At 39.3% G+C, this 26,497-nt stretch overlaps 1 protein-coding gene across 2 annotated transcripts in view; it reads left to right on the top strand.

Annotated features, from left to right (window-relative positions):
• LOC147182533 (protein kinase C beta type-like) overlaps positions 1-26,497 on the top strand; it is an 86,091-nt gene that overhangs the window by 20,724 nt on the left and 38,870 nt on the right. For both annotated transcript variants that reach the window (XM_086060256.1, XM_086060179.1), the window contains exons 3-8: positions 2,995-3,077; positions 12,090-12,201; positions 13,300-13,428; positions 19,445-19,601; positions 21,334-21,468; positions 22,497-22,593. In XM_086060256.1, the coding sequence (XP_085916382.1) occupies positions 2,995-3,077; positions 12,090-12,201; positions 13,300-13,428; positions 19,445-19,601; positions 21,334-21,468; positions 22,497-22,593 (713 nt within the window). The remainder of the gene's footprint in view (positions 1-2,994; positions 3,078-12,089; positions 12,202-13,299; positions 13,429-19,444; positions 19,602-21,333; positions 21,469-22,496; positions 22,594-26,497) is intronic.

The following is a 26,497-nucleotide window of genomic DNA, read 5'->3' as shown; positions in this document are numbered from 1 at the left end:
ATGCAATCTTCACCTGTGTATACAAAAAAGCAACTTTATTTTATTTATTTTTTTGCTGTGCTGCGCTTGACACAGTCATGAGGATTCTGCACAATATTTTATTAATTATTCCTTTTCTACCAAAGCATCAATATTATATAAACATAACCATGAGGGTTATGACATCGATATTTGTGGGTACGAGTCTGTTCTGTAAATACCATATGCGTGTTTGCTCTGACTATTTGATGTAAATGATGAATAATGAAGACACAGTGGCAGGATGCCCAGAGTCGGATTGAGATCAGAGGTGGAGGGCACCTTAGGGGTCAGGAATTTTTTTTTTGCAATATAATATGTCTATCTTCCTGTCAATACATGCTAGTATATTATTCATTCAGTTTCATGCACATTTATGAAGCAAATTGAAAATTCATAGATAGCATTTGTATTAAAACTACAGTACAATACGCACTTCACTTTTTTCTCTCTATTATTATTATGATTATTTTTACAAAATATTAAGAATGTGTGCTCCGCATCTCTGTTATGGCATATTTATATAATGAGATTTTGTTTGTTTTGGCCCAAGGGTCATTTCTTTGCATAGTGTGCAGTTCTATTTGTGCAATCCAATCTGTGTTTTGGTAAAGGATTTGGCAGAAGTGGTACTCCAAAAGAGCAGTTGCCTTGAAGCAATATGTGCGTACAGCTCTTTCCATTTCCCTCCCTGCCTCCTTGCCTCCTTCCACCCTCGCTTTGTGTATTCAATCTGCGATATGACTGGGACGAGTGGGTGGTCTGATACGTGTGTTGTATCATATCAGTGAGGGGGCGGTGTGACCAAAGAGGAGGATATTGCGTGGGAGTCGAGTACCATTGAGGTGCACGTGACTGTGTGTGCATGTGTGTGTGTGTGTGCGGTGGGGTTAGATGAAGAAACGACTTTGATGTAATGATATTCTCTAATCAGTGCAGATTTGCCATCGGTGTCTATATTTCTGAACAGCTGACATTTACACCAGTCTTATTTTAAGGTATCGGTACTCGTGGCGGTGACGATGCCATTATGGGCCGCCCTCCTGCAGCCATTTTACGATCAGTGACTAGAAATAAGAAATTACATGAATACATTTTTTAACAAATATAGTGTAAAACACTATTGTGTTTATTGTATATACTGTGTTTTTATGACTTTGCCGATGGCTGGAGCGCACCACCTGAGCCTCACAACCAGGAAATGGGCGTGCACAACGGTTGCTCCATGATCTGTTTCTTCTTCGTTTAAAAAAAAAGAAAAAGGAAAAAAAAAGATAGCTGTTTCTTCTTCGGTTGTTGCTTTCTTGTCTTTCCGGTGAACTGCTGTTGATATAGCGCCTCCATAATGGTGCAACACTGCAACTGCAGTCAAAATGCGTTGCTGCCGAGCTCTATCAACACAGCTGGAGCACTGTGTTGAGCGATATCAGTGGCTCAGGCTGGAGGTGGGGAGCAAATTAGATGGAGGCCTCTGAATTTTGTACACAGGAAAAACCCTAAATTAACTTCGTTTTTTATTTGCCAGGTTTAATATAAAGGGGTCACTTTGGGGAAAAAAATGCTTCTGCGTGGTGCCACGGAGAAATTTTGTGCGGTCGTGTGACTCTGGGTTTTGTTCGATTGGTAAAATGGAGTCAAATTGTGGCTATGATGGATTGGTGAAAGAGAGTCAGCGCCCAGGGCACAAGTCTCTCTGATGAGCTAAAACAAATATGTTGTGCAAGTCAATAATACATGCATCTAAAAATAGCAAGTGGAATGCAGTTCAATGTAAATAACATCAAATGAATTGGATTGTGCTTGTCTCTAACAAGCACAATTTATCCAAAAAGTAAACGAAGTTTGTTACTAACCCTCTCAGAGTACAAGCTTATTTATATCCTCCTTGCCTCGTCACGCCTGCCAGTAGATCTGACATTGATTAGTTTGATGGGGACGGCAGGCAGGATGGCAGCTGTGCATCGAGGCTTTCATGTCTTTCTGCACCACTAGATGTTGTCGACCCAGCCACACATTTGGAAGAGTTCACAATCGTTTTTGTTTTTAATAAAAATTAAAAAAAAAACCACTATATATATATATATATATATATATATATATGTAATATATCATTCTTCCATGCTTAATGTGTAAATCCTAACTCTAAGTAAGACGTTTTGTTGAATATTCCCATAAAAAATTTATGTTTAAGAATCGATTTTTTCAAACACCCCTAATATATATATATTAGTATATATATATATATATATATATGTGTGTGTATATATATATATATGTGTATATATATATGTGTGTGTATATATATATATATGTGTATATATATATATATACACATATATATATATATACACACACACATATATATATATATATATATATATATACACATATATATATATATACACACACATATATATATATATATATATATACTAATATATATATATATATATATATATATACAATTTTTCAATTCAAAAACAAAAAGTGTTCCTTGCTAATGTAGATATTTAAACCAAGTCATTTTGTTCGATACTGCATCATAAGTGGAGTTACATTACACGTTGAATAGCGCTGTAGCCATGTGTAAGAAGCACTTATGCAGAGTGTCTGACAATGGCTCATTGGTGCAGGACTGACAATAAGAGTGTGTGGGTGTTAATAAGACAGAAGCCTCCGTGCATTTCCCACTGGAAGGCATTTAATAAGTAAGGTACATGGCAGATTTAACAGCTTTTGGACACGCATTATATCACTCTTGTCAAGCGTGTGCAGCGGTGTGTTCAATATTCGGCCCACTGGCCATGTTGCGGCCTGTCACTCTTTTTTTTTCTTCCATGGCCCGTGCCATATACTAATTTGACACAATTGTTAGTTACAAAATGAATACTAATTATGTCGATTTGGTTGAATTATTTTGTTATATTTTCAGTTGTTGAAACGGATTGACTGAAGATCTGGTCTTTCTCTTCACAGTGTGCTGTTTCGTGGTGCACAAACGTTGCCATGAGTTTGTCACGTTCTCCTGCCCAGGAGCTGATAAAGGTCCGGCTTCAGATGTGAGTATGATTCATGTGTGAGTGTGAATTTGCACACATAGGATGCCATAAAATGAATCAGGGACAGACATTTTACAGACTTGGGCCATGTGCACATGAGCATGGATATCTTGAATAGCACATTTTTCCCTATGCGTGTTGTTGGCCTTTCATCAACAGGCAAACAATGTTGTGTCCTTGAAAAGCAAGATTACATTTTTTATTCTGGCAAGGGTGGAAATAAGAGGCTTTTTAAAAATTCCAGCGTCAAATGGGACTTTTTAAATTTGCACTTTTCTTATTTTTCACCTTGATTTAACAACAAAACTGTCTACAGTGAAGTACTGTATGTTTTCATTTTAGTGCAACGAGTCATATGGCCCATTTAAAAAAAACAAAAAAACGCATTCATGTTGTCACTGTACATACCAGAGCTTAATTTAAATATGTTTAGAATAAGTATGTGTAATCTTCCAATATGGAGGAACGGAGGCGTTAGAATGCACAATTGAGGTGATTGATGTTGTTTTCCCTGGCCTCTGATTGGCTAGGATTGGGTACGAAGACGTGTTGTTGTTTTTTTAGTATGCATATATTTATGGCCTTTAGCCTTCAAAATGGTACAAGAATAAACTAGTTCCCAGCCCTTAATCAATTAATTCTTAGTTCCAAGAAATGCCACACATACAAAATACACGTAACATCATTATTACAGGGGCACACTTCATTTCCTGTTGTGGAATGAAATGTAAAAGAAAAATGTCAGCGAGTGGTTGGAGAGATGCAAGTTTGCTACTGGCATCGACGTGCCCTTGAGCAAGGCACTGCCCCCACCAGGGTTGTTAAAGTTTGGGAATTTTTCATGTTAGTTAGTTTTGATTTCGTTTTGAGTTTTGGTTTTTGAATTTAGTTAGTTTAGTTTTAGTTATTTCATAAATGCTTTGTTTTAGTTTAGTCTTAGTTAGTGTCAGTATTAGTTTATTAGTTTAGTTTAAAAAAAAGGATTACTTTTGCGCAATATTTAAAAAACACCATGGGAGCAACGTCATCTGAAGGTGCTTTTCTATTGACTGCTGCTAGATGACGTCACTTTTGTGTGACACACTTTCAAACGTCCTTATTCTGGTTAATATCAAAATAAATCTGCTTAAAATCACATTTAAAATCATCCCCAAAGGCTCATGCATTAAATTAATTACCTAAGACTAAGACGAAGGACATTTTTACAGTAATTATAGTTAGTTTTGTAAACATAAAATGTAGTTTCAGTTCGTTTTCATTTTCATTTTTATTTTATTTCGTTAACGAAATCGTTTTTTGACTTTTAGCTTTAGTTTTTTTGTTAGTTTTAGTTAAATAAAATAACCTTGGTCCCCACCCACCAGATGTTTTCTCTTCTAGCAAGACTGTAGACAAAGCAACATCTTGATGACGATCCACTCTTGCTTAATAGTTCACAACTTGCAAAGAGCAAATCCATACCGACTTGAATGTGAAATGAAGCTTCATGAGTTCAGGATGTGGTTCGATATGATTCCACAAAGGTTATGAGACATCTTGTAAGCGGCGTTCGATAATTCACTGGCTTTCTTAATGTAGTTAATTGCTCCATCATCAAAATGAATCCAGCTGGCTGGAATAATAGATTCTTTATAATGGCCTTCACCTCCTCACCCGCTCTTACAGGAAATCCTAGTAAGTGTTACTTACTTTTATCGTGAACTTGTGTAGGCTTTGAAAGAGCTGACAGGTAGCCTCCTTTCTTTCATTTCTATTATTAAATTGAAGACAGACTCTCTAATTTGCACTTTGGATGGGAACTCCTTATTTTCATAGCACTTTCATCACGTCAACGCCATCCTTTCAAGAAACCAAGGATCTTTTAAGTTCCGTGTCCTCTCCTCCCTCAGGAGGACCCTTCAGTGTGACAAGTACACTTAGTCAACCTCAGAGGAAAAGCTGAAATGTTGTTCATTATTTGGCTTATTGTGTAAATGCTCTGTGCAAGTGATTGGCGTTTGCATTGTTTGCTTTTGTCTTACACGTTTTTAACGATGAGAGAACTGTCAATCAGCTACAGAACACCTGTTTTTTTTTTTTTCATTCAACAGATCTTTTTGTTCTGCTTAAATCAGGCACTCTACGTTCTCTGAATAGCTCTCTCACCCGCTGTCATCCGCGCCGCAGTCGCCTCTACCTATTCTATTTAAATGCCACTCCACCCCGGGGGTGGTGGTGGGCTGCTCTTAATTACGGGGCCTTACCACCGCCATGTCATTTTCTTAATGAGTTTGTGGACTTATGACCTCAGTTCCAATGCAGTGCTAATCTAGGCTAGCTTCCTTTTGAACTGGGTGCAAATTTAAAAAGAGGAGACAGGTAGCCTGCTCCTCTGACTATGCAAGCAAAGAGGAGGTCAAAAATGGAATCATACATAATCTGTTAAGAAGAATAAAGACGTTAAAGAATAATTTAGCTGATCATTTTTATGGAAAATGGAGGGATGAATGGAACATTTACATTATTTCAAGACTTGGCTGAAACTTCGAAGAGCAGCTTGATAAGGTGTGTTGGGCTCAGGACCAACATGGGCTCCGGAAAATAGTATGTACAGTCGACTAGGGCTGCACAATATAATTATAATAATAATATAATATAAATTAATTAGATAAAATGCATTTTTTTTATTTTTTATTTTTTGTTAATTTTTTCCCCTAAATGCATTTCATTAGGCGTCAAATATGACATTTTTTAAATAAAGATTTTCTTTCTATTCGCGGGTATTCATATCCCCTCGCAAATATATAATAAATCAATTTGCCACATTAAAGTGTTGTATAAACATCTCTATTGAATTGCAGTGAACTCGGCATGTTGGTTTTGCTTTTAAACATAACGATAATATGCTTTACACAGTCAGGATTTTGCGGCCGATCAGCGATCGAGTTTTTGAAAAAAAAAGAAAGATAATAAATCACTGCTTTGATCAGAAGATGGAGCAATATATGTATTTAATATAAAGGGAAATGGACTGGCCCGGCCCACGAATAGTGAAAACCCACATATAATTGACACCAATTAAAATGCATGGAGAAAAAAACTAATAAACAATCCTTCAAAAAAACAAAACACTGACAAACATTAAATATAACACGTCATATCTTATTGCGCAGAGCCAATCGGGCAAATGAAAACATTACCACCGACCACCAATTTTGCATAAAATGTTAAATATTGTCCGATCCTGATCCAGCCGATCCCTGACTTGAAAACTAAGCCGGGTGAGGATCCAAAGCCAATTTCAAGTTATGACTAGACTGCACTGGCTGACACACTTTGCCAAAGCCAAAAGAAAAACCAGAGCTTCATTGAGTTTGGTTGGATGCGCGTATGAGCATTAGCTAGCAATGTTAGCTTCTCAAAAGTGGATGTTCCATGTGGCCATGCCAACCTTCCTTCATTGTACTAGCATCTGGGCTTGCAGCAGTATATGGAGCAGATTGAGCACTGGTTGACTTGCATGACAAAGAGCGTATCCCCTCAAACAAGGCTAATTTCAGCAAGACATAAAATAGGGGTTATAATGTATGTTATAATACTTGATTCTTGGCATATTTTGACAAAACAGTTTCCACAGATGTTAAGGCACCGTCACCTTCAGCTGTAAATATTTGATATGCATCGTGACATTTCAGTAATTGAGCTTCGTTAGATTGACTCGTGAATTTCTTAGCCCATGCGCGTTGTTGATGCTGAGGTTTTGCATGTGGTAAGGCCAAATGTATAGATAATAGATTACTGCAGCTATTAAAGAAGATTTACTGTGCATCATCAGTTACGTTGTCACACCACTTTACAGCATGAAGCCCCCCCCCCCCCCTCATTTTCCTCTGTCTCACAACGACATATGTTTAAAAGAAGAAGTCAATTATAGATCTGGGTTAATAGAATACTTGCCCTTCGGGACAAGTCGAGGGATGAGATGAGGCTCTAATGAAACCTACATTCAAAGTCCTCAGCCTGCTAATGGTACTTACTACTTGGGGCTGTGTGCTCGCTCAGTTTGGAGGGGATTCTAACAAGTAAAAAGAAATGCTAGCTAAGTCTATATACTGTACATGATATGTTTCTGGTGTACATCCAATTCGGATTGTTCAGTGAGTAGCCGTGTAGAAAAACAAAACAAAAGAAAACATAAAATGCCGGCTATCCCCGATCGCATTCTCACTTGCTGTTTTCTTCTTCTGGTTTTGACTGGGCAATGGGCATAATAGTTGATTAAATGATAGTTATGAATTTGGTCGATAGTATGGAATTGAGGGACTACGTTTACATGCAGGTAATATTCGGGTTATGGTCAGAATTCGGGTTTCTGGAACAATCGGAATAACACGTTTACGTGCGCAAGTTGACAGAGTTACCTCCGTATACGTGGCATTTGGAATAACTCGATGTAAGGGGGGTGAAAGACAGACACCATCATAGCAGAAGCAGACGTCATTTCTGCTTCTAACTCTAAACGGTCAATAAAATACATTATACTCACCATGCTAAATAAAGTACTCGGTTTCCTACTCGCTCCAGAAGTGTGATTCTTGTCGGTACACGGCAGAAGTACGGACTTACTTTGTTTGGATAAAAGCGGAACTATGTGCGTGTCATCTAATGTTCCTACACGGACGTGTATTGTTGAACACTGCAAGCTGGAGATAAACATTGTTTAAGCATTACGAGTGATGTCGCGTCAGTCTCACATGAATAGTTAACGTGTCACAAACTGTGGCATTTTCGCCATAGAGGCATGATATAATGTGAAAACGCCGCGGAGAAATCAAATGCGAGTGCAAATAAGCGAAGAAGAGGAAAAGGAGATGAAGAAGAGGTTGTGAGCATGCGCACAACGAAAAGCAATGTCCCGTTGATTCCAGGTATTCCGATTGCGTTTATATGAACCAGTATTCCGGTTATGAAAGGGGTAACCGAAGGGGTTAGGGTTTGGGTTTGAAAAGCTCAAACTGGCTTTAACTTTAGGTTTACTTTAACAAAGTTAAAATAAATAATTGAATAATAAAATATAAAGTAGCTGCCATTTGAAACATAAATAATACACTTAACAGTGAAACAACATATTAGGTATGTATTTCCCTTCTGAAAAACAAACTCTGCGGAGCCTCGGCCTGCATCAGGGCCAAATGACACTTTAACGTACTTTTAGTTCAAATTCTCGCGAGCAGAATATTGTATATACTGTAGGCACCGCACGTACAGATTAGACAAGTGGACGGTATGTACCCCCTCTTTCTTTCATCTTAAAAAAATATATATCTTTTTTTTTCAGCTTTCAATTTCTTTCCATTGCGATCACACTTACAGGTGAAATGTTCGTCAACAGCCTTTAAACTGGCGATTTGTGCAGTTTACCGAGGCAGAGCACATTTACTGTGTCCCAAGATGGCGGCCCCGCGGCTTCAAAAGTCTCGGCCTATAGCCTATCCAGTAAGGCTGAGCCCTGTGTTGTTGTGCGCCCGCTAAATGGGCTGTGTGGAAACAGAAGCGCTATCAACTATGCCGCACGGCGCATTTTGCACCGCACGTGAGTTTAAACCGACGGACTGTTGTGAACGGAAATAACCGGCGTTGTTGAACAGCTACGGTTATATAATCCTGACGTTTAAAAACCACAGTTAATCGTAAAATCCGGATTAATAGCTCCGCCCCTATAAGTCGCTATTCTCAAGTCTAAAGTTTCAAGAAAAACAACATGCTGCGCGAAGCTATATCTACACCAAAGTTTGTTTAGCCAAAAGGTAATAAAAAGCAGAGCAGGCACGATGGAAAACAAAGTGTGTGGGTGGTACTGTAGCACTCATTAGTAAATAGTGACTGTTGCATTGTTTGCATATGTTATGAGCTGACTTCATGCTTAGAGACTCAGCAGCACGACATATGCAAAAAGTCCATTTGTCTGCGGGGTCCCAGCCACTTTGACTCAACTAAAATATTAATAAGCTGCATCCGTGTGAGCACATGACACATCATGTTTGGATCCATACGTAGTCATGGCAATGCAACCAAGACTTTTGTGTGTGTGTGTGAGTGTTTGAGTGTTTGGTGTGGTGATGGTTAACGGGTTCTATCTTGGCCCCCAGCCCCGCAAAAGGTTTTGTGTTAATTGATTCCAAAAATGAACAAAATGAGTGGCTGTCACTCATTTTGCTAGCCTGCCAATTAAGCCACACCCACTTCCTTGAAAGTAAGAAAGTGGGTCTGTACAGGCTTCTATTGACCGCTGTTCAGCTCGGTTCCAAACAAACCGAGCAATTAAATGTGTTTATTTGCTGTGATGTATTATTTGTGAGCAATGTCACTCTTCTGCGGCGGAAGTTCATCCTAACATTCAAAATAGCGTGCTGGAAAAATGATAGTTTTCATTCAGCATTAAACTCAGTTTTAGAAACACATAGATAGTTATTAAAACCCCAGCAGCTGACGGCAATGAAAAGATTTACGGGTTTATACTAACCATGCAGCGAACTCATCCTTGCGAAAAGTGAAGCCACCAGCGGCCATCTTACATTGCCACTCGTTAAGGCCGCTTTACTTGAATACATTGACTTCTCTGCATTGCTTTCGCATTATTTTCTTTCACTGTGTGTGACGTACAGTTGTACTCATTGGCAATTCATAAATGACAATTCCAAACTCTCAATAATTTCTGATATTTCTGCAATGCAATGCTTCATTTCCACTCTAACATTACTTGTGTAAATCGATTGGATTACAAACATTTGCCGGTGTACGGACTCCATGGCCACATTCACGTGTGCCCTGAGGTAGGAGGGCTCGATCCCAAAACACGGACGTTTTTGCGTCTTCTGTACTTTCGGCTTTTATTGGTTGCACTAGCATATTACAACACTTTTGACTCATCACTTATTTTCGTACACTTAGACTATAATTTCAACTTTTGGGCTGCTGGGAAAGAAAAAATAGATACCTTAATGAGGGTATTTGGAGTAATCTCAAAATAGAAACTTTTGACCACTCGATCTATTTTTAGAAAGAACAGGTCACATATACTACGATCACATTATAGTAAAATGCATTTTAACAATCTTACAATAATAATCTTTTCCATCTATCCTTACAATCCTTGTGTTTCTTCTCCGGACACTTGTTTTGACATTCCCTGCACCCGTGAATGGCACACATGACATCACATGACGTCATGTGAATTCTATCTATAGACCGGGATAAGTGCTACATGCCCATTTCATTTGATCAGAATGTGATATGAGGGGTACATGCGCAAGAAGTCGGCCATATTTGTTCGCCAACTACGGCAACTACACGAGGTCAAAATATGTAGGAATCGCCCACCAGTTGCTTTTCTAACATCACACCTGCTATTCACTGATTGGTTCTTTCCGCTTTCTGATCAGATTTGCCCCGCCTCACAAATGTGCTTGTTTGCAAATGTGACCAAGCTGTCATTTTGGAATACATATGAGGAATACGTGGGACTTGAGATACGGATCTACAATGCAACATAAGTGTAGAAAAACATGTTGGAAGGGGAAATTTGTATTGGGAAAAAATTATACATTTCCAACATGTAATCACTTACTGAAACTAACGATGAATATAAAGTTCAATATGTCCTGTCAAAGGTAAGGAAGTAGGAGGAATATTTTATCCAAATTTTCATGTAATGTATGTAATCAATGGAAAATGTGCAGCATATATTTTTTTATGGTAGCATAGTGGACGGGTGGTTAGTATGCTAGCATTAGCATTGAAAACTCTCAAATGTCCATTGCTGCTGGTTTATATGCAAATTGGCACTACACATTCAATTCAATTGACAGATATATTTGGGGGACACATTTTAACCCGTCAACTTATCACTTTTCTTATTAGCATCACAAATTTTCAGCTTAATATTCCCTCCTACCTCTACATGCAGGGCTGCTATTTCTTTCAACAATCACTTCTTCACTTTGCAGAGGGAAAAAAAAAACGAGCAGGAGGTGCAGTCGCCCTTGAGAAGAGATGAGAATCAACAGAGACAAAACTACGTACAGATGCGCATATACACCCACGCAAAGGAAATCACAGGCAGCCGCACAATCATTTAGGCATAACAAGAAGCTGCATACACACTTGTGAACAAACCTTGTGGAGGCTGCGTAGAATTCAGGCAGCAGTCATCTAATTTAAAAAAAATTCCAGGACATGGGTGGAGGAAGGGAAGAAATCAATTAGCATGTTTTTTAGACTCATGACTTTAAAAGAATGGAAATATATACGGTCCCTTGAATTCAAAGGTTCACTTTTGTGCCCTCAGACTTCCTTAAACCAGTTGTGAAAATATAGCAATATTAAATGGCGACATCTGGCGTATAATGTAAAAACGACCTGTCAGCTTGTTATGGATGATCATTTCTACAAAATTTGAAGTAATGGAGCATCTTCAATGCCTCAATGTTCTCATCATATTTCTCATGTGTTCAAAGTGATTATGTAGATAATGTTTTGTTTTGAAAGAATATACAAATAGCCAGTTCATCAACCAACCAATGAAAAACATAGCTCCTTGGACGCAAGTGTGGATGCCAATGGTTGCAGGTGCCTCTCTCTCACGCACACTCATACATACACACACACCTTAGATGGAAATAGAATCCGTTTCTGCTCCAGTTATGCCTCACAGATGTTCTTAAAAGAGGAAATGATACCCGATAAAGCACTTGTCATTTGCATAATGCATTTAGATAATCTCTTATTTTTATTTAATTTAATTTGGTCATATTTTGATTGGGAACATGTTCACATTTGGTGACTCCATCAATTATGAGGAATTTTGGTCAAAATGTTGACGTGTTGTTTATCAACTTCCCCTCCAGGCACAGCCTCTTCACTCTTGCTTGAGAAAATCCAGAGGATGACTGTTATTGATTTGGAACTATCGGTGAAAGTCTGCACAAGGATGCTAGCTTCTGATATTAAATGTTGACATTTCTCTGTCTGCAGGATCCGAGGGCTAAGCACAAGTTTAAAATCCACACCTACTCCAGTCCGACTTTCTGTGACCATTGTGGCTCTCTGCTGTATGGTCTCATTCACCAGGGAATGAGATGTGACCGTACGTACTAACACATTTAATATCACGTCTTAAAATGTTGTGTTTGGTTATCCTGACCTGGAGTACTACACACCCCTGTCCAAATGCCTATTATTATTATTATTATTATTATTATTATTATTATTATTATTATTATTATTATTATTATTATTATTATTATTATTATTATTATTATTATTAGATAAAGATAAGTAATTTCATATATTTTTCGCACCATTAATGTGACCTATAACTTACTGTATGTGTGCGTGTGTATGTGTGTGTGTGTGTATATATATATATATATATATATATATATATATATACACACACACACACACACACACACAGCCACATCCCAGATGGCCACACCCCAGATGGCCGCATCTCATTTACAAAAGTTATTTTAAGAAGAAAAAACAACAATTCAGTTGTACAAGTTACAGGTCACATTAATGGTGGAAAAGGTTTTGTGTTTGATGTTCTCATTTTTTTTGTATCAGAAAAAGCTGCCATCTGTAGACTTTAGATTTGATGCCTTCTTTTATTTGTCAATTAATTACTGCATGCCATATTATGACAAATGTGGACAAATGCTGTGCATGTATTCATCGACTACCCTTAAAGTTGAAGGAACATGCCATTATCAGCCAACGTGTGTTCATGCAGTTGCACAATCTTATGAAATAATAAAATAAGCTTATAAATAGGATAACAGAATTTGATAATTATAAACACTATAGTATAATACTCTGCCACTTAAAATAATAATAATAAGCATACAGTACCGGTAACTTAATACAGCCAGTCAAAACTGAGCATTGTTATCTGTACAGGATATTGTATCCCATAAAATTATGTCGGCTTGTCTAAACATGGTGGACGATGGATGTAAGAACACGGATACGGGCAGTTGAATACTTACTCTATTATACAGTAGCTGAATGAATTAGTTTCATTTCAGACTGTGTTCTCCAATCACTTCCTTGTATTTCAAACAGCAATATTAGTATAATGAAACATGTTTTATGGTTCTGGCTGTGCACACATTATAACCCCTTTCACAAAAAGCAAATCGATCTTGGTGCGGTCTAATGAAATCTTTCTTGTGTGTTGCAGACTGTATGATGAACATACACAAGCGCTGTGTGGCCAATGTGCCGAGTCTGTGTGGAACAGACCATACTGAGAGGAGAGGGCGTATTTATATCAGTGCGGAGATCAAGACTAATGTGCTCACTGTTACCAGTAAGTATTGCTCTCGAAACACGCGCACAGTAAATGTGCTCTGCCTCCCTCTACTGGTAGAGTTAAAGCAGTTCAAAATGTCATAATAGCAATTGATGGAAAACACACATTTTATTTAAAATATTTTATGTTAAACACAAACGGACGTTTTTCACTGGGTATTCAACATTAATGTGTGAGCCAACTTTTTTTTTTAGACAGATGTTAGCTTCACGTCAAGGTGTACATTTGTAATGTATTGGTACGATCAGATAAATGCAGCTCAGGGAATGTTTTTAAAAAGCTGGCTTTGTGGAATAGCATATACTAATAATGATTGGCATTGTTCTGGTATGCCGGGAAAAGCAACATAACACCCATGCTTTTAAAAATCATCTATTTTCTATACTGCTTTTCCTTATTAGGGTCATAGATTACTTGAGCCTATCCAAATTGACCTCAAGAATCAGGGAAGTCCAGAATACCTGAGGAAAAAACTACAGGGGGGACATGAATACTTTGATATTCCAACCGTGCTTCAAACACTGGTCGACCGCTATTTTACTGTGATTACTAAGTGTTAATATGTTACTTTTTATGTCTAACAGAAAATGGGGTCTTAACATGACCAATTTAACATTGTGGTTCTGGTACATAAAATAAAATGTTTGTTTTATTTTATTTTTAACAGGAAATTCTGTCCAACTGTCCTTTATGGAAATGTTATCCTCATGCAAAACCACTAGGTGGCAGCAGAGATTTATGATATGTTTGCCTTGTTTATCCCATAGTGCCAGTGAAAACAGCTGTGCCACGTGCATGATCTAGTGCTGTTCAGAATCAACATGAATCTAAAACACGACATATTAAAAAAAGAAACTAGATCACCACAGTCACGCTAGTTGAACTTGGCTTGCTCTGACCAACCAATCAGTGGATGAAAAAATGATGGCGTTGTTGTGGACCAGCTGGGTGCCTTTCGAGGTACATTTTTAACTGCTAAGGCAACAATGCCGTTGCTTTATACTGTATAGTTTAAGATATTGATTCTGAAAGCCCTGGGCAGATTAGATTGATAGAGCAATTTTACAGAGAATGAAATCGGATTGACCATAAATTCTTACAACCACATACATGTAATGTACTTGAACTCTAAAATCAAGAGAATGCTGGGAATAAATTAAGAAACAGAAAATGACGGTTTAAACACAGAGAAGGCCTCGTTGGCTCTTATTCCTTTTCTCAGTTTGCAGCATTTTGGTGCAATATTTATTTGCACCCACAGGGGTCAGTAAATACACAGCAGCTGTTGCCACCCTCCATTGCAGTGTGGTCGAGATTTGAGAGCATAGAAGGGCTGTGAACCGGCTGTAAAAGCAGCAGAAATGGCCGAGCAACTAAACGCTGCAGACTGCTGGAGACGGTTGCCGCATGGAGCTCAATTCAAAGCAGCAACACGAGTACAAAGTAACCCTTTATTGATCACTTTTAGGTCACTCTTGTGCATCAAAGCCGCGACTTAGTGGCAGAGCAGCATCTATGTTGATGGAGGGCAGTCAAGCGAATTGGCTCAAGGACACAGTGACCAGCAGGGGAAATGCGCTCTTCAGATTCTGTCTTTGGAAGTTGTCCTCATTTAGTACTGCAACACCCGCAGATCTCGCAGGCTCACAGACTCATGACACAATATGACATCAGAATGCATACATTGAGTACCTATAGTATTTAAAACACAAAGGGCCAGATCCACTAAAGGTTTGCGTAGCTTTTGCGCGGCGCTAACCAGTATAAATGGAGCAATCAGCACGCGCAGATGGGGAAATTCAGCTCGAACCCGGTGTTTTTTGGGCATACGTAAATGAGGTCATTTGCATACATTTGGCGGAGAAATTGCCCACCTCTATGCAAATGAGACTCATTGATAAACAGCGCGCCGTTTGAGTGACGCAAACAACGTATATGAAAGGCTGGCATCCACTTGGCGCTTCCTCGATCCTGTGGATCATGGCAGCAGTTGTTGCGGCACGGAGAAAGCAGTGCCTGTCCCCCTCATGCTGATCACGAACAGTGTGTAGGGTGAGAGAGAGGAGCGGCGGGGAGGAGGGGGGAGGGGCATTTTGCTACGTTGGTTTACAACACATGACATAACCCGGGCTGATCGCGATCATTTTTATGTGATGATGCATACTGTTATGCTATGGGTGGAGGAAAAAAATTGAGATTGTAATATATGATTGCGCTCTCCCACTTCCCTGACGTCTTCTTCGATTTCTTCAATGGACTTTCGCACTATTCTAGTTAATAATGTTAAGTATCACAAACGCTGTAATTTTTTGCCCATTCGGCATCCATTGCAGTCTGATCATCCTGGAAAAGGGGGATTACCACATTTGCGGTCCCTTCTCAAGGTTTCAAATTTTTTGCCTGTTGTTGTTTTTTTATTTATTTGTCCTCGCTCTCTTGTGGTTCGATTAGGGGATGTCGTTGACATTTGTCAACTGCGGGCATGTGAAGCCCTTTGCGACTCTTGTGTGATTAAGGGCTATAAAAATAAACTTGACTTGACTCTCTGTTGCAATAAATGTATGGATACACTAACGGCAGTATCGATATTTTATGACAGCGCACCAACGCGACACATATAATGGATTTACCCCGTCATTCAGACATGTTCAGGAAGCTGGAAACATAACTAGACGTGACACTCAGAAAAGGTCTTTGCTTCACAACCGACACTACCATACAATAAATTGCACTGTAACTCTTCTTTTATCTCGACTTAAATACATGGGTTATACAGTATAATCACATTTCCATTACACACATTAAAATAAACAACACCCAAGCATATAAAGACACACAGACCGTGTTCTATTTACTGTAAGAGTCCTATGAGACTATTTGGCATGCTACCCTCTTTATAGCCAGAATTTGCTGGTCACTTTAACAGGCATCATCTAATATTTATTGGTCTGCTCCTCTGAGGGTTTCATGCTGGCTATCGGGCCTGCGCTGCCGTGGTTAACCTCTCTCGTACAGTAGTGCAAAAGGAAAATCATATACCGTTCTATTCTCGTTTTACGAAATCGTGATATACAGTTTGTCAGTCTTGATTTACATGGATGTTCCCTGCAGAAAGTACAGCTACCAACTTCTATTTTTACCATTTCATACCCAAATTGTTGTTGTTGTTGTTTTTGCACGTGTTAACCAGCCTCTTAAGCACTGCTCATCATTTTAGCCTGTGCACTTTCAGAAATCTTGTTCAGTTGACATATACATAGAAATAAATACAGCTAAGACATTATTTGATGTGTTTTTGAAATCGATGGCAGCTGATTTTTAAAAAGTGTTTTTAAATTTCACTGAACATACTACTTTATCATCATCTCAGGACAGTCAACATACCGTACATTTCTATGTCATAGTTGGCCATTCAGATTACGTTTGCGTATCTTATTCTGTGGTAATGGTTTTAAACACACAGACTGGAATGAACTGCGAGAAAGTGCCACCTAAATGCTGAGGTGACTGCTAATTCTATTCACCTTTTAACACACACTCCCGCAGACAGTTTACCTTCTTCTTGAGATTTTATTGTGGATGGTTTTAACAAGGAAATCAAATCGGCACTCGAGACAGTAGCTCCCTCTACTCAGCCCCGCCCCTGCATGCTGAACAAATGAAACAAAACTGCTAAAAAGAACATCACCAACCCTGAAAGAAAGTAAGATTGAAAATGATGTCCAAATATATAAAACCTATGAAACCTTATACAGTAAAGAAATCAGAAAAGCAAGGCAAACATATTTTTCAAATTTATTTTTCAATGACACTGCATGCAGAGCTAATAAGTTACACACCAGCGTCAACTTAAGTCTGCCTTTTTAATACTTAATACTAAGATTGTTTTGAACCTGTTCAATAATTGTCTGAATACCAATGATCAGCATCAAACATTTTAATGTTTTTTTTGGGGGGCTAATTTCAGGACCAAGATGTCATTGATAAATGTTTTAAACAATATCCAAATAATTAAGGGCATGACAACACTCTCTGTCCTCGTCTTACTAGATCGTTTTTAAATCATACCTTACTAGTTAAGAATATTTTTGTCACCATGTGTGAAGACTCGTCTGGAGGTCACACGTTGCATTGTGGCGTTCCCCAAGTTTCAATTTTAGGTCCAACAAAGCTTTCATAGTTATGCTGATGATGGTCATTCATCTATTTCCATTTCCCCTGATGAACGTAATCTGATTGATGCTCAGTTTAAAAGAAAGAAAGAAAAGTGTTTCATAAATGAAGTCCTGGATGAGAGATAATTTCCTACAGTTCAACCAAAAGTAATAAAAGTCAAAAGGACAAAAGTGATGTTTTACTAATCAGTCCTTTGGAGCAAAGAAATAAATATGACATAATTGATTATTTATTTTTTCTACTCAATCTGACGTTTTAAAAAATAACTGAGCAAAAATTGATCCCACATTTTAATAGCATAACAAAATCCAGTTTTCAAAACTGGATTTTATCACCTAAAAAAAGTTGCCCGTTTTTCTCGAGAGAAAACACAGAGGTGCAAATGCATGCTTTTATCTCCAGCCACATTGATTATTGCAACACTTTCCTTTCTGCTCTGGACTAGTGGTAGCGTGTCTGACCTGAGACTGGGAGGTTTTGGGTTCAATCCCTGGCCGAGTCATACCAAAGACTATAAAAAGACCCATTGTCGCCCTGCTTGACGCTCAGCATTAAGGGTTGGAATTGGGGGGTTAGATCACCAAATGATTCCTGAGCGCGGACCCTGCTGCTGCTCACCACTCCCTCAGGGGATGGGTCAAATGCGGAGAACTAATTTTGCCCCACTTAGTTGGGCGCAGGGTTATTATAGTTTTGGAATTTTTCATTTTAGTTATTTTTTATTTCGTTTTGATTTTTAAATTTTGTTAGTTTTAATTAGTTTTCAGGGTGGTTCTGTTAGTTTTTATTAGTTTTAGTTATTTCATAAATGCTTAGTTTTAGTTTAGTTTTAGTTAGTTTCAGTATTAGTTTGAGTTTTTTTTAAAGTGTGTACTACTTGTGCGCAATATTTAAAAAACACCATGGGAGCAACGTCGTCTGAAGGTGCTTTTCTTTTGGTTGCTGCTAGATGACGTCACTTTTGTGTGACACACTTTCAAATGTCCTTATTCCGGTTAATATCAAAATAAATCATCCCCAAAGCCTCATGCATTAAATGTCGGCTAAAGCAGCTGTGATCAACTCTGGCTGTGGAGGGTGTCGCTGTGGGCGCAGTCTGGTCTGTGGGGTGCGGGAGGGTCTTATAGCCGAATCTTTTTCCTGTGGTCTTTACTTCTCCATCTGCCCGGTGAGCTCTGTGCAGCTCTCTCTCTCTTTGGCTATGAGCGGAGCTTGGTGCTGACGGCCCTCCGCGATGGCGCACTCCACTCTACACGCCATGTTGTGCATTTTAATCGTCTTTTTAAACCGTTACAGTTTTTATATATTGGATGAAAAGCGTGGGCTGGTGCAGGAAATGTGGGGGTTAGGAACTGGGGGTTGGGGAGGGTTTTCTACGAGGGCTTTCTGGAAAGTACTTTTGCCCACACAGTGGTTTTGGATGACAAAGGTTTCTGAATTTCTTTCAGTGAATGAATGTGGGCAAGAAAAACAAAGGTCAACAGCATCTGTATCCATGGCAATGATCAGACTTTGTTTCCCCTCCAGACAATAGGCACATTACACAAAACAGACTGTTAAATGATGTTTAATGTTGCATGCAATTACATTTGGATACTGTGACAAAAACGTAAATGGTAAATGTTTTCACTTATTTGCTCTCTCAAAATCAATTGGTTGAATAGAAATGGTAAATGAGAGACTTGTAAGTCGTTTTCATGGCTTATTTACACAAGTGAATGTTGCACAATTTTTTTCCCCACAGTTCTCTTGGAATCTTATAGACTCATTTGTTCGCATCTTAATATTTCCCTATTTTGTTATCAGTACATCCATTTCTCCGTCCTTTTCCCTGCAGTCAAGGAGGCCAGAAATCTCGTTCCAATGGATCCCAACGGTCTGTCAGACCCGTACGTGAAGCTTAAACTGATCCCAGATCCTCGCAGCGAAAGTAAACAGAAGACCAAGACCATTAAGTGCTGTCTCAACCCTGTCTGGAATGAGACCTTTAAATTGTAAGGCCTTTTTTCTTTTTCACACCAGCCTTGATCATTTTCTATTTTATCTATTAATTAGGGCTGCTTTTCCATCTCTGCCTTTCTTCTCATCTGCCTCCATCACTTTCTCCCAACATGATCAGTCCCCTCCTCTTTCATCTTGTGTTCCTCATTTAGTCTCTCGCTCGCTCAATGTAGTCTTTTAAAAGCATCACATTACGCGCCGCTTTCCAAGTGTATGTAACCGCTGGCGCTCAGATAACAACATCTGGCGTCTTATATTCATAAAACCTCGCTTTTGGGGATGTTTCCTGCCGTTGAATCTAGTTATGTGCTTAATAAACCATCATCGCAGCTCTCATGGAGGAAGGCAGACTTAAATTATGAATCATTTTGGGGTGTGTATTGGAGCATTATTTTGCATAAATCAAAAGGGAAAAAAAGAGCATAAACAAGATTGAAACACATACATTAAATGTAGTTTAAAATAGGGATGTGTGGTACCACTTTTTTTTTCAGGATGATGCCAATAAGAGTACTCAACACTTAAGTAGTCACCTTGTAGTTTTAATGCATAAAATTCTCCCAACAAAAAAATGAGATAATTTTAAAGACACACCTATATATCCCAATATAGCATAATTCCTCAAAATTGCATGGAATAAGTGGCAATTTTCTATTCTTCTCATTTTTACTTCCTGATCGTACAACGGCCTCAAGAAGGAACCAATACTGCTATTGGCCTCTGTAGAGAGTACTGATGTCTTAAAATAAAGCCTGGTTCACACGGCAAGATTTTAAAATTGTCCAAACTCTGAGAGACACCACACGTGAAGAGAAAAAAATCACGGGAGTAACAGTTTTGAACGTACCACGTTTGCCGTGCACAATCAACACACTACACACGAGCCAAGTTTGTTCATGAATGTCACGGGAAGTCTCTCAAAACATCTCGAGATTAAACGTGACTTCCGAGTCAACAAACATGCGGGAGAGTCGCGATACTTCCTGGTTTTCAGCCAATTCTCCTGCCGTGTGAACCAGGCTTAAGGTAGCCTGCTAGTACTTACTCACCCATTCATAATGACTACAATGGTGGAATATGAAAGTTTGAACACCAAATGTTGGTTGTTCTCCAAATTTTGCCATAGGAAATAATGGAAAAGAATCTGTTCTAATCGTTTAAGTCATTTAAGTATAGCACTGAGGGGCGAATGTTTGCGATGCTAACAAAAGTTGCTTTCACGTCAGGGTTCATTCAAGGTCACAACATTTCATAAGCGTTCTCTAAAAGTCTTAATGGTTCCCTAAATAGTTTTGTTGTCGTTGCAGAAGAAAATGTGTTCAAAATTTCCATGCAACATAAAAAAAAAAAAAGTAAAATATTTGGCCACAACAACTTCAAAACACAACGAAACCCTCGTGTCCTAGTACTTCTGGATGTGATTTACATAATTCACGTAACCTCTGATGTACTGAATATTCTTCTACTTCACATTCATTCAACATATTGGTAGTTTTGTCTTTGTGCTTACGCAACCAAAAAGCCCGACGGCCAAAAAAACAATGCACTTTGTCACAGCATACAGTGTACACACATAGACTCACAAGGTGAGAATAATAGCAATTACAAGCGACAGTATATGTGGAGTAGGTCTTGGCAAATATCAGCGTAGGATTTGGATCAGGGCCATTAAACTGGATGAAAGTACCCTTGATCCTTGTCTGATGGGCATTGTTTCTCTTCAAGCCACCTGAAGGAGTGCGATAAGGACCGCCGTCTTTCCGTGGAGGCGTGGGATTGGGACCTGACCAGCCGCAACGACTTCATGGGATCTCTGTCTTTTGGCATCTCCGAGCTGCAAAAACTGGGAGTGGATGGATGGTGAGATGGAGGAGGAGGAAGAGGAGGGGGCGTGAAGGTGACCTTGTTCATTAGCGCGCTGTTGGAGCACTACTTTGGTTCGGGCTCCTTCTTATTGTGGTGGCACCCTGTGCCAAAACATCTTCCCTCTGCCACTTTATTGCTTGTTTTCTCTCCTCCGTGTTCACTCTAGCCTTCTTTCATCCCTCCTTTCTGCTGACACTACTGTCAGGGCTTTTAATGAGATGCCAGCATTTGAGGCAAAATGGAGGTATAGAGATGCCGTAGGCGCTTTTCAATGACATGAACATAACATCTGCTTTTCCGAGCTAAAATTTGCGTTCTCTTCATTCTTGTTCTCTATGGGAGGTGTCTTTAAAGGAGCTGAACATTTGACAAAGCTAGCTTTTATTTTCAGTATATCTGTTTAATATAGTAATGCTTAGAAAGGCATTATGTTAGGACGTGCCATAAAACGAATGCTTCAATATTCTACGAAATAACTTTCAGTGGATTTTGCAGTGCTTGGAAACATACGGCGAGACGCAGCGAAAGAAATGCTTCTTCTCATCTTTCTGCTCTTTGTTGTTTTCTGACATAAGTTAAAGTGAAGGAGTCAAAAGTGTGACATTCCAGCAGTAGATGAAAGCGAGAAAAAGTCAAATCCTGTGTAAATAATTCAAGGCATATATTACAAATTATATTCCAAGAGCGAAGGTCATAGCACTAAAATCCTCCCCAAGGTAATTGAGTGTGAATGTAGAGGTTACGTGGCGAGTTGTGAGAAGTCCAACGTGGCATCAGTAATGGACTAAATGTGAAATTGTCTTCTATCGATTGTGTGAAATGAGAAGCGTCTTCACTCCTCTGTCAGGCTTTGCAAGATTACCATGAAGGAGAGGGAATTGCTAAATAATGAGCCGATCATTCTTTCGCACTTTAAATTGGCGTGCTAACTGTCGCCGGCCTTGCCTAATGGCTGCAGTTAATGTGTAAATTGTATAAACTAATTGGGAATTGATTTAAGTGGAAATATGCTCTGTCCTCAGGTTTAAGATGCTCTCCCAGGAAGAAGGCGAGTACTTCAACGTTCCAGTTCCGCCGGAGGGGGAGGAGGGCAATGAGGAGCTACGGCAGAAATTTGAGGTGGGCCTGTTTACTATAGCCCGTGTGTGTTTGTGTGTGTTTGTGCGAGACACTCTCTGGGAGAGCTGTTAGCAGTTGGCAGGCACACACTTAACATCCAGTCTGGCACACTGCAGGGGTGTGTTTGTGTGTGCGTGAATGGGTGGATATGCGCCAGTCTGATCACAAGGCCCTCTTATTAACACATTGGGCACAAGACTACTGTCGCCTCGACTTCCGCCTCTCATTCTGCTGACGCTGGCTGCTAAATGTCACATGGCCGCTGTGAAGTGTGTTGCTCTCGCAGTCGAAGAGATCATCCAGGGCCGAGCTTGCGCAGTCCACGAATGCGTGCACAAGATCAATTCCTCTTTGGAGACAGCAAAGTTATCCAAATCTGTCATCCAAACGGTTTTAGGATTAGGATCTTGTTGTTGAACCACAAACAACCCAGCGCGATTGTCAAGGAGGAAGCAGTCGTCTGAGCTAAAGTGTGGATATTTGTGAGGCTCTTGGCAATGATTTCACCATTCATTGACTGCACTTGCGCTTTTTGGCTACGGGTACATTTGAAATTATAAACGCATGCATATAGTGTATCTAAAAGTGAAAGTTGTGTCCGACAGCTGGCTACTCATGAATGGATAGACCATTTATCAGCCAGGCCGATTTTCGGCATTTTGACGAATATCAGCATCAGGTTTTTTGACGAATCATATGGCCGATCATAGATCCATTAAAATTGTGCTAACTTTAGGAACAATGTTCAGGCAAATTTATAAGAGATGCTCATGACCCTGGGAACTCTCTGCACCTTCTATTTTTATTTTAAAGTAAAACCAGATGAGTACAAATTTACCATTTCCGATATTTTGAAAATTTGAAAACAGGGAGCTATTTACTTTAATTTTAAGACATGCTAATGCCACTAGGAGGCGCCTGAACTTTTTGTTAGAAACTTAAAACAAAGATGTTTGTTGACTAAGATTTTTTTTTTAATGTAAACTCCAATATTTTGCAAATCTTAAAAGTTGTTCAATAAACATGTGCTTAAAAAAATCTACAAAATTATGGTTTGAAGTTTGTAACGCATTTTAGTGAAAATTAATATCGGCTCCAAACATTGGTTATTGACCTCCTTGACTACTAATAATCGGTATTGATATCAGACCTGGAAAAAATAAACTTTTCGGTCTATCAGTATGCTACGCTAGAGTTCAGTTGAATTGAGGTTTCACCAAATGACCACTTTCACAATCAAACGACATCCAATTGAAGAACTGTATTGAAAATGTGAAGCTATACTGATAACCGCTTGTTTATAGTTGTGCTTTTAGTTTGTGTTGAATCATTCAGTTCCACACCAATCCTGTAAGTGGCCGTAAAAGTAGCTGTGGCAACAATCCACACTTTTTATCTCGAGCTGGGGAAAAAAAAGAAGAAAAAATTTGTACTATGACCCTAAATTGATTGGAAATAATGTTTTTGCAAAACTACTAAACAAAAAAGTCCATTAATGAGCATTATTGCCTCTGTAAAAGCAAAAATATTTAAATAGATAACTTTAGAGTATGCACACTGTCTCCAATGTAGCGTGTGTAGCCCCCAGGCTATACAAAGTGTGGTCTCTGTTAGAATTTCCCCTGCCACCTCGTGTTTGCCCAACATGCTACGGCAAATCCAACATCTAAAATGAAATTATTTATGCTCCTCGCTGTCCCATATTCGGGAATGCTTCCACACACACAGAGCCATAATTGTCATTACAGAATTATCCAGCATGCAAGTTTGGCTAATAACTTTATCTGACTGATTCATCACTGAACCAGCTCATGGCATTACGCACACCACGGTGGTCTAATGTGTGCATTCTGAAATGATAATAAATGCTGCATCGGAATTTATGTCATGCTGGGCTACCCGAGTCCACCCAACATTGCTGCATGGGGAAGCCCTAAATACATCAATAAATTGCTGCATGTGTACTCTCAACAGCCTGCTCAATTATGGATCACATAGTGCTTCCTCTTTTTGCAGGCCACTTTGATTTATGGAGAGCATCTTCCCAGCCACGTTAAATTATCATCCTATGCACAATGTTTTGTGCAGGCTTTATTTGAGGAGTGTGTGATTATAGTTTTCTGCCCGCTTAATAAACATTTCCCGCATTTGTCGCTGCTGCTCCCTCCCCTCATTATGTTTTTCCTCTCTCTCTTTTGCTTATCACTTTTGTCCTTGATGCCCTCCTGCGAGCTTCTGTCTCTTTATCTGTTTTTCTTTCACTCCGTCTCTTGAAGGTCATGGTCCTTGCCCTTGGACACACTGTGAGAGACATTCCATGCAGTCAGGGGGCACCCCCCCCCCCACACACACACACACACACACTTACTCTCAACCCCAAGAGTGATGCAGGCAGGGGCGAATTTTTGCAGTTTACTGGGATCGTATTAGTATTATTATTACCGTATTAGGTCAGCATTTACTTGCACATTTGTAATAATCGCTATGAAAACGCTCTCTAACACACCCCGGTCACTTCATTAGGTACACTTGAAGGATTCAATGAGCTCGAATACAAGAGCACACTATCAATTTTGAATGACGGAAAACAGATTAGATACATGGAGACACACGTTTTCAAATAATGACATTTCATTTAGCTTTTCATTGATTCACAACTGTTCTCGAACGGTTTTCTATTTTGAACACATTTAAGAGTCAACCACGCACCTAAAACGGTGGTTCTCAACCTGGGTTTGATTGAACCCCAGGAATCCGGTGAGGCACATACCCGATTCAAATGATTCGTGATGAGTCTGACACACTGTAAAGTTCAGATGGGAACGTTCACCGGTTCTTTTACCTTGAATGCTCGTTATACTAATAATAACAACCAGGAGACTGCATATTCTCAGCTGAACTATTTACTGGATGCCAGAACGATTGAGTACACAGCTGTGGAGCCTTTTTTGCTGAATGCGGAAGAAGGTCTAATCTATTCAAAATTGTCTCTACCCTTATACTGTATTGGCTGCCCACCCACACGCAGAGCGGCTCAGCCTAGCCCATGTGAAAATGTGTGACTGGTGGTCGTAACTGGTTTCAACTGGATAAGTGTTGCCAGAGCGTAAATAGATAAGAAGACGGAAAGCCAGGACAGGTCACAGTGGCAAATGGCCTAGCTCAAGTCACCTAGGACATCATTAAGAGGCCTAATCTAACAACACCATGCTTGGCTGGAAATTTTGCAGGAAATTTGGTGCGCTCAGTAGTCAACTTGTGCATGTTGTGATGGTACGTTGTGTGATTTCCTTGTTATTTTAATCCCTTCATGCTAACTATGTTGAGCAAAAAAAAAGAAGTCGTCGGTCGAATATGTGCAATCTGAATTCACAATTTCACATGTTTAATGGAACGTATGGTGTTCCACAGGGTTCAATTCTGGGGCCTCTGCTGATTTCATTGTTTCTGCTAGGCTCTGGGTTCCATCTTAAGAAAACAGCAGTGGCTGTTTTAAAATGCTCTATAAATAAAACATTGAACTAAAATACAGGACATGAACAAACAAACAAAAAGACAATACTATGACTTAGGACTTAAGAGACTATGCCTAAGTGGAATTCAAAGCTTCGGGAGTGAAACATTCAGCATTTTCTGCTACTTGTTAATGTGCACATGGGTGTGGTTTGTTGTCGTTTGGGATTGTCAAAACAAATGGAGACTGACTGACAAAGCCTTTGATCCACTGAAAAGTTGGGAAGTGTGGGGCGCTTCACACATACACAGACGTCACTTTTTGAGAAAGTGCAAAAATGACTTGAACCCCCCAGACTAGAAGAAAGTGAAGAAATCCGGGCGGATCAGCAATTTGGGATAAGATAGGGGAAGATGTCCTCATCCTGCACTTAGATTTTAACGTGTGCAG

Source organism: Leptonotus elevatus, chromosome 1, assembly GCF_054856555.1.
Source record: "Leptonotus elevatus isolate MCC_2025b chromosome 1, RoL_Lele_1.0, whole genome shotgun sequence".
Classification (NCBI taxonomy): Eukaryota; Metazoa; Chordata; class Actinopteri; order Syngnathiformes; family Syngnathidae; genus Leptonotus; species Leptonotus elevatus.
The sequence above is the reverse complement of the archived record's forward strand: the minus strand, read 5'-3'. Positions and strand labels throughout refer to the sequence as shown.